Below are 10,041 nucleotides of genomic sequence, written 5' to 3'. Positions count from 1 at the left end.
TTTTTTTTTTTTTTCAGGAACAAAACCTCATTCTCACACAGGACGTGGTCTTCCGCAGACATTTCACACTTTCAGAGAATGATGACGTGTTTCCAGAGGTTAAAAAAAGAAAATCTAGAGACACAATGTTCTCTTTTGTAATTGACTCATTTGTCATAGACTGAGCAGTTATACTTTTAGCACCTAATAATTCAATTCAGTATTCAATCTAATTCCTAAAGCCAAAACGTTGTTTTAGTAAACTAAATAATCATCAAGATTACTATTACAGTTATGCTGGTTACAGCATTCCATTTACATATATCCCTGTTGCGTTTTTATGTCACTTTTGTTTGTTCTGGAACACAAAGTGCTGACGAGTGCTGAAGAAACATCACCAGACAGCCAGAAAGACGCTTTAGAAATAAACCAAAAAGCATTGTTGTTAATTTCCAACTATTTTGGATTCGCTAGATGTTGCACCACTCAGTTGCAGTGTCGATGATTTATACTAGAGGTCTGCATGCTCCCGCAAGGTTCTATTCCACACCCATCCGCTCTCGCTATATATTCACTCTTTGTTCACCCGCTGTCCGCTTAGAATAATTTTCTTCCCGACCCGACCGTATGTTATTTTATTTGTCTTGTCAAAATACTAAAGTCGTTTATTAAATTACACCAGAGTTACCGACCGCTATCGCGATTTATTTAGGAATTTAATCCCGCGGTGAAAAAAATCTGGCCGCAGCCGCAGGAATGCAGGCCTCTAATTTATACCCAATATACACTATAAGCAAGAAATGTGATGAACCTAGAATACCACTTTTCAAATCAACAAAGCATAGTAAATTAAATAGATTTATTCTGCAGTGTGGACAGCTTTGTTTATAATAATAGGAGCATTTGCATGTGTTAGAATCCAGAACTCACACTGAAGCGCTCAAAAAGTTGTGATTATAATCGGAGTGTATTGTGGCTTTGGTTGTTTTCTGTGTATAATTTACTTTAAAAAAATAAATTAATAAATAAAAGTTTTCTTTTTGACGCTGCTTTAAAGGCCAATGTGAAGATCACCATTTAGTCTTAATTTACTAAATAAATAGCAATAAATAAATTCAGAAATAGTCTGTTTTGGATGTGTAGCTACACAAAAAATGTCAGATTCCTTACTCAAAATAGCATTTTTAATATTAATTCCATTAATCTATGATAATGATTGTGATTACAATGTCAAAGGAAATTGATTTTGTCAGTCAGTAGCATTATTAGCATTAGAAATGGTCAAAACAAGAGGAAAATACAGATCTTGTTCTGGGTTTCTGTCTCCACTTAATTCACTTGTGACCCCTGAAAGACTCAAGGACAGGATGAGTTTAACAGATTGGACACATCACTGAAATACCTCCTGCACTTATCAGATTTACGACATTTAAGAGTGTAAGCCAGTAAATAAATATATATATATATATATATATATACATATATATATATGACCGATTTGCTTTGCCAAAGGTCCCTCGGAAACGATGTATGTGATGAAGAGCAGGAAACATCCCCTCCACAGCATGATTCAGCCTCTCCAGCCCAGACCACAGAGGTCAGATGTTGGAGGCTCCGAATGGTTACCGAATGCTGTGTTTTGTCCTCTAAATTATTTGAATCTCTAGGATTAAAATTTAATAGTCACTTATCCATTTTTAATGACTCAACTTGAAATGGGGATATTGAATATCCACAGCTCTTAAGAAAAGTTTGGTATAGCTACTTTGCATCAAGATAATGATTGTGCAGTTTATCTATGTCTTAAATGGCATTTCTTTGCTCCAAATATGAGTGGACATAGTGATTTTTACATGTGTGTGTGAGAATGGAGAACTTTTCTCTCACCTTGGGTCTCTCCTCGTGTTTCATCTCTGCAGAGTTTTCCCTCAGATGAGGGCTGGCCGTTCGCCAAATACCTGGGGGCCTGTGGCCGGATGGTGGCGGTGAATTACGTGGGCGAGGAGCTCTGGAGCTTCTACAATGCACCCTGGGAGAAAAGAGTGGATCTGGCCAAGCAGCTGATGGACATCGCCGAGCAGCTGACCAACAACGACTTTGACTTTGCCCTTTACCTCCTAGACGTGAGTTTCGACAACTTTGCAGTTGGGCCTCGTGACGGAAAAGTCATCGTCGTCGATGCAGAAAACATCATCGTGGCGGACAAGAGATTGATTAAGCAGAGTAAGTAACGACTTCACTCCAGCATCTCCATGCTCTTGCTTTACAGCATTAATAAATTGTGCAGGAAACTGTTATCCAGGTAAGACGGCGTGGTGTTGTTGTTTTTTTCTTTTGTCTACTTTCATATGTTCTGACCCACTTTCAATTTTCCCTCAGATGGGCTGGTGCACCTGTTTTTTAGGCCTGTTTGTTTCTGTACTTTGCCTTCCCCATCAAAATAAATGTTTTTCAGGACTTTCAGGAGGAATTATCACAGTATTACAGACAAGGTGGAAACCTGCATGGGCCTCCCATGCTGTCAGATTTGTAATTAAAGTGTCATTGCTGTTTGTTTTTTGGAACTTTTAAGAACTCTACACATGAATAAAGCACAGACGGCTTTCCTGTAACTCTGTAGAGCCCAGGGTCAAAAATTAGTGGGAACTTGGTCAAAAATACACTCCAAATTCAAGATAAGGGTGCAAAAAATTGTAATGGCTGTCAAGATTAAAGTGAAATGTGAAAGTGAACGTAAAGTGTTGATTGCGGCATTACATTTAGATCTGCTCACATTTTTTGCAGAGTTGAGCATTATATTATCAGTCACACACATTTCTCTTGAGCTTATTCGTGCAGTGGCCAATCATAGGGGTTTAGTCACCGCTGAAAACGCAGGAGTTTTGTTCAGTGCACGTGCTCGCTGACTGAATTCTGAATATGCACTCGCAATAATTATCTAATCACAAAAAAAACAAAGTGCAGATGCAATGCAAGTAAGAGATTAATTTTGCAGTTGTACACCACTTCAGTGATTATAACAGGAGTTATTGCTTGAGTGCATAACTCATGCTAGACTTATGGAGATATAATTGTTGCATAATTCCAAATAAATAGATTATGATCCACAAATAAATAAAGAGATTAACACAAATGAAACATATTGACAAGTAAATAGAATGAGATCCACAAACAAATCTTAGTTTCACAAACATGAATTAAATTCACAAAAAAAAAAATACAATTAAGTTACAAATAAAAAGCGTATACACAAATATCTTTTTTTATGTCACAAACACATCTTTGCTTGGCATTCATTTGTGAATCGTGTCTTGTGCGTTTGTAGATCGCTCCCCATACATTTGTGAATGGCTTTATGTACATTTTTAGTGTCAAGACGCTGGCAAATCCTAGATCTGCTCACATTTTTTGCAGAGTTGAGCATTATATTATCAGTCACACACATTTCTCTTGAGCTTATTCGTGCAGTGGCCAATCATAGGGGTTTAGTCACCGCTGAAAACGCAGGAGTTTTGTTCAGTGCACGTGCTCGCTGACTGAATTCTGAATATGCACTCGCAATAATTATCTAATCACAAAAAAAACAAAGTGCAGATGCAATGCAAGTAAGAGATTAATTTTGCAGTTGTACACCACTTCAGTGATTATAACAGGAGTTATTGCTTGAGTGCATAACTCATGCTAGACTTATGGAGATATAATTGTTGCATAATTCCAAATAAATAGATTATGATCCACAAATAAATAAAGAGATTAACACAAATGAAACATATTGACAAATAAATAGAATGAGATCCACAAATAAATCTTAGTTTCACAAACATGAATTAAATTCACAAAAAAAAAAAAATACAATTAAGTTACAAATAAAAACCGTATACACAAATATCTTTTTTTATGTCACAAACACATCTTTGCTTGGCATTCATTTGTGAATCGTGTCTTGTGCGTTTGTAGATCGCTCCCCATACATTTGTGAATGGCTTTATGTACATTTTTAGTGTCAAGACGCTGGCAAATCCACATATGCATGGACTCCACCCACCGCCTACTCAAGCCAATTAGAAAACAGCCACATTTCACTGACCAATCGTAGCACGTTCTCGCTATAACAATCACGTTTTGCTTTACAATCAGGGTGGTCTCTTCCTTAAATAACTTTCTAATTTATCTGCATTGGCTCTAATATGAAATATAAGGGCCACAAAAATTGGTACAGTAAAATGTTTAAAATTGGATTTTGTTAGACCATTACTCTGTGTATCAAGCCAGGCCACAGTATTATATTTTATGTGCCTTTGAAAATGCCAGAGAAACAGCACTTTAAATCACGCCTATGGGAACAACGCTATACTGGATACAGATGCGTTATGGAAGCGTTGTGTTATTCAAGATGGAAAGAAAAGCATCAATAAGTAACTGACTAATAAATAACTATATTTCGCCTCATGATAAACATACGAGTTTGTGTAATAGGTTAAATTGCCGTCACTCAACAGCCAACAGCGTTTCCTAGTTTAAGTCAAGCCATTTAAATGATTTATATGAGCAGTTATATGAGCAGCTATGTGGATCTAATGATGTATAAAGCATTGTAAATAATATTTTCAAATATTAATTAAAAGTATTACAAAGTTTCTAATTTATCTGCATTGGCTCTAATATGAAATATAAGGGCCACAAAAATTGGTACAGTAAAATGTTTAAAATTGGATTTTGTTAGACCATTACTCTGTGTATCAAGCCAGGCCACAGTATTATATTTTATGTGCCTTTGAAAATGCCAGAGAAACAGCACTTTAAATCACGCCTATGGGAACAACGCTATACTGGATACAGATGCGTTATGGAAGCGTTGTGTTATTCAAGATGGAAAGAAAAGCATCAATAAGTAACTGACTAATAAATAACTATATTTCGCCTCATGATAAACATACGAGTTTGTGTAATAGGTTAAATTGCCGTCACTCAACAGCGTTTCCTAGTTTAAGTCAAGCCATTTAAATGATTTATATGAGCAGCTATGTGGATCTAATGATGTATAAAGCATTGTAAATAATATTTTCAAATATTAATTAAAAGTATTACAAAGTTGCCATTGTTTGGGGAGGAAAAAATATACGTGGGTTCTTTTTTAAATGTGGGGCAGGTATGTTGAATATAAATGTAAGACGAGATTGTTTAAAACTCTTGATCACACAAACAATATTTCATATGAATCAGACTTACTAGTTTTGATTGTAAAAGTAAATTGACAGCATCCAAAGTAAATGCACGGTTTTTACATCATCCACTCACAAATCCCCAGTATACACTGCAGTGATGCGGAGGCTGCTACCGAGATGGTCATTTGGGCCCATATTTGATATTATACGTGTTATTATGTCCTATATTTGTCACCACACCACGCCGAATAAGCCATTGTGCCATGTCTTATGCCTGTAACTGCAACTGGACGCTGGAGAATCTGTGAATGATCATAAATTGTGTATAATCCCGAGTATATCCTTATTCACTGATCCTGATGGAAATATAAAGAAGCCTTACACTCAACAATCTTTTGGAAAAAGGAAAAAAAATTTTAACCACACAAACAGCACTTCAGCTCAATTTGAACGAAGTGTCCATAGAATGCAGTTCCTTACAGGGGTGCAAAATGAATCTGCTCTCGCCCTGATTGTAAAGCAAAACGTGATTGGTTATAGTGAGAACATGCTACGATTGGTCAGTGAAATGTGGCTGTTATCTGATTGGCTTGAGTAGGCGGTGGGTGGAGTCACGCATTTGTGGATTGTCAGCGTCTTGACACTAGAAATGTTTCAAAATGCACACAGCGATCCACAAATGCACAGAAAGCCATTCACAAATATACAGAGAGTGATCCACAAATGCGTGCAGCGATAAATAAATGTACAAGACGCGATTTACAAATAAATGCCTTGCAAAGTTGTCTTTGTGACATAAAATATATAGCTGTGAATGTTTTTTATTTGCAAATCTCATTTTATTTATTTGTGAATTTAATTCATGTTTGTGAAAATCTAAGATTTATTTGTAGATCTCATTCTACTTGTTTATATTTGTAATTTTTGTTAATCTCTTTACATTTATTTGTGGATCATAATCTATTTATTTGGAATGATGCAACAATTCTGTCTCCATATAGACTTAAGTCATGGAACGCTTCACCAGTGATAGTGTTCTTTGCTCACTTTATCCCCAGTTTGAAAAAAACGTTTTTGTTTTTCATGCTACTAAAATAAGCAATGTGAAGTCTTGATTTTCTAATGCATAAAAAGTAATAAACTAATTCATAAACATTTCTTAGCTTTTTTTTGTCAGGAATATGACATGTTGTTCCCCAAACCACGGGGAACAATATCCCCAAACTTGATATTACTATATCAAGAGCAATAATCAACAATAATATTTTTTTGTCATGATAGTGCAGCCCTACTTTTTAATGGTTATAGTGAACTTCTGTTTTATTTATTTACTTATTGATTTATTACATACGTTATGTAGGCTATTTAAATTATGCAGTTGTTGTACATACCACCTTTCAGCAACATTCAAAATAATAGCCATGTCAGATGCAGCATTTGTTCCACCTTTGCAGGGTAAAGATGGCTTTTGTTGATAACATTTTATTGGTAAAAATCTACAGTCTGTTGATTGATTAAAGTAATTGGCTAAATGTAAGTATTTGACATAAAAAAACAACACAGAATACATTTAATAAGGTAATTATAAAAATTTGCCATGCTAAGATAAAAATTGCCCCGGAAATCTATTCCAATGGCCAAATATTGCCCTTTAATTGAAAAGTTAGGTTTTGGCCCTGATAGAGCCCCTAATTTGATAATGCATGGGCTTTAAATTCCAGTTTCACATTTAAGCAACCAGTGCTGTAAAAGTGCATTGCAACAGATGAACGTGGCCCAAAGCTGCACTTTTGATTCTGGACGAGTGAGTTGGCATGGATGGGTGCAGTGCTGGACCAAGTATGCAATGCATGCCAGTGGATCTGCCATCCAGAGAGGGCAGGCTGGACTGGCGGATGAACTTGGAGCATGTGTGCTACATAACAATGGCTATTTGCTTCAGCCTGCCAGCGTTTATCTGAATGGAGCTTGTGTGTGCGCGCGTTTGCTTGCATATGTGTGTCTCTGAAATGTTAGATAACACAAGCTTTTTGTATCGAGTTTCTATTCTGAATTGACATGTGCATATGTTGGGCATCAAGGTTGGAAGTCCTTTTTTTATTCATCTTTTAAATTGAATTAATTCTGCTTATAATATCTCTGTGCATTAATTAATGTGAGCCTTTTAAGGATTGCCGTTCATGGATTCAGAAATGATTTCTATTCACAGGAGGTGATTTTTATTGCGAATATCTCAAGTGATGGCAATTTTTGTTCAATTAATAACATTTAATGGTAACACTTTATAATTAGATTGTATTATATAATAAAATGTGTGTGTGTGTATATATATATATATATATATATATATATATATATACATATATAATAATCTTAGTTAATTTTAATTTCAGAATTTATTAATATTTTTTAACGATCAACTTGTTTCTGTAAACATTAGTTAATACACTGTGAACTGTATTAACATCTGTATTAGCTAACATTAACAAAGGTTAATGTATTTGTTCATTTTTATTTGTAAAGTGTTACATGTTTCGTTTTTAATAACAAATTAATAACATTTGGTGGGTGAATAGTTAACCCCCTAAAATCTATCATTTACTCACTCTGATTTTGTTCCAAACCTGTATGAATTTCTTTCTTCTGCTGAATACAAATGAAAGTCAGTGGGGTTCCTTTGTGTTCCATAGAAGTCATACTGGTTTGAAATGACATGAGGGTGAATAAATGATGAACTGTCTCTTTAATTTAAGATTTCCATGAGTTCTAGAACAATATTTCGTGCTGTTCCTCCATAAACCTCTGGATGTGATTCTCAGCACGCACAGCAAAAGAGAAAAGCACCGAAGCCAGCGTGTGCTCTGATTGGCTCTGGCACATTACCTCCCCTGGATCTCATAATTGGCTCCCATGAGAGTGATTGGCAGCACAGTGACTTCATTTTCTCTAATTAGTTATTGGCGTGATATTGAGCTGTCAAATGACCAAGACAGCAAATCCCGAACTCTTTAAGGCACTTTATGACTCAATATAGTTTTGCTGGATGTGATTCTCAGCACGCACAGCAAAAGAGAAAAGCACCGAAGCCAGCGTGTGCTCTGATTGGCTCTGGCACATTACCTCCCCTGGATCTCATAATTGGCTCCCATGAGAGTGATTGGCAGCACAGTGACTTCATTTTCTCTAATTAGTTATTGGCGTGATATTGAGCTGTGTCAAATGACCAAGACAGCAAATCCCGAACTCTTTAAGGCACTTTATGACTCAATATAGTTTTGCCGATGAATAGATGTCACAGCCCAGTCTATTTCTGCACCCCACCACCTCCTCCTAGAATATCCTTAGCTTTATCGATTTGTTCAGCATTAAAATGGGTGGCTAGAGAAGAACTGCACCTGCTTTTAGAAGCAATTATTATTTGTCTTCTCACAGTGAAGAGCTGAATCAAGTCAATGTCTTTATTCTGCAGATCGTTCCATTTTAGTGTAGGTTGTGCTTTTTGAAGAAGATTGAAACTACAAGAAATAAAGCGATGTGTAATGATAAAGAGCTTTTTTGTCTTATACACAGAATGTAACAGCAAGCTGTTTTTAAAAGGAAAAGCCAGTGGAATAAGGATTAGGCCGGATTGAATAAAAGTCAGCTGACTTGAAACTAGGCATGTTGTGAAACACAGGAGAACTTGACTAGAAGTTCAATCATTGCTTCTGCAAAGGATAGTGAACTTGTGTTGAATGTTAACATGAAATTGACCCTATTCTTTCCCCCTTAATACGTGTTCCTGTGCATTTTATTTATTATTATTTTAATTTTTTTTGACCTACAGCCAAATATTTAGGCATTGTTTTAGGCTAATGTTTTAGATAATGCAACCTTTTCAGTGTTTTATTTAATAAGATTAATTAAATGCCAGTTTAAGTTGTAATGAAGTCTACTGCAAACATATGCAATAAGAATAGATTCAAAAAATAATGTTTGGTGTCATGAAATGTTAAGTTCACCTGTTGAGTATAGGACCCCAAAGCAATTTGACTGAAAAGTACTCTTATCTGTGCCTGATCAGAAATCCTAAATCAGTCGTGCACTACCGTTACAAAGTTTGGGGTCATTACGATTTTTTTCCTATTTTAAAAAAAATTTATTTGATCAAAATACAGCAAAAACTGTATTATTGTGAAATATTATTACAATTTAAATTATTATTACAATTGGTTTCTTTTGTAATGTATTTTATTTTTCTGTAATGACAAAGCTGGATTTTTAGCAGCCATCAGTCCTCAGTGTCACATGATTCATCATTCTAATATGCTGATTTAGTGCTCAAATATCATTTATTCTTATTGTAATTATTAGTTTTGGATTCTTTGATGACTAGAAAGCTCATTTATTTGAAATCTTTTGTAACGGTATAAATTGTCACTTAGCCTTCAGTGGTCAAAGTAAACTGGCCTACATGTTACATCAAGCTACCACAGCTAACTACAACAAGATATTGCAATAACAGCTTTTGATTAGCTGGTACGAGCGGCTGCCCCCTGGGGTCCAATCTGAACGGTGCTGTGCAGGGGTCCTAACTCTTAATGACACCCAGCGGTGTTTCAAAATGCTGATCTCATTCTGTTCTAGCACCAATTCATATGAAATGAGTTTTGTTTTTGTTAGTTTGTTTGTTTTTCCTGTTTACATTTTTCTGAATTCCATTTTAATGCTTAATTTTAGTAATCAAAAAATTGCATGTCTAATTAATTTGAATCATGAAACGTTTAACAACACTTTATTAAAAGTTAATTAAAACAGTTTATTAAAGGTTTATAAAAACACAGTTTAACAACACTTTATTAAAAGTATATGGCATTTTTAGGGCCCTATGAAATCTTTCTTTCTCCCTGTTTTTGTT

At 35.3% G+C, this 10,041-nt stretch overlaps 1 protein-coding gene across 1 annotated transcript in view; it reads left to right on the top strand.

The window, feature by feature from the left end:
• Positions 1-10,041, top strand: part of LOC107565821 (deleted in autism protein 1 homolog) — a 48,236-nt gene that overhangs the window by 36,142 nt on the left and 2,053 nt on the right. Inside the window, exon 3 of the mRNA XM_016251100.1 lies at positions 1,899-2,202. Within this exon, the coding sequence (XP_016106586.1) occupies positions 1,899-2,202 (304 nt within the window). The remainder of the gene's footprint in view (positions 1-1,898; positions 2,203-10,041) is intronic.

Source organism: Sinocyclocheilus grahami, unplaced genomic scaffold (genome assembly GCF_001515645.1).
Source record: "Sinocyclocheilus grahami isolate Dianchi unplaced genomic scaffold, SAMN03320097.WGS_v1.1 scaffold1029.1, whole genome shotgun sequence".
Lineage (NCBI taxonomy): Eukaryota > Metazoa > Chordata > Actinopteri > Cypriniformes > Cyprinidae > Sinocyclocheilus > Sinocyclocheilus grahami.
This window is presented reverse-complemented; position numbering and strand designations above follow the sequence as displayed.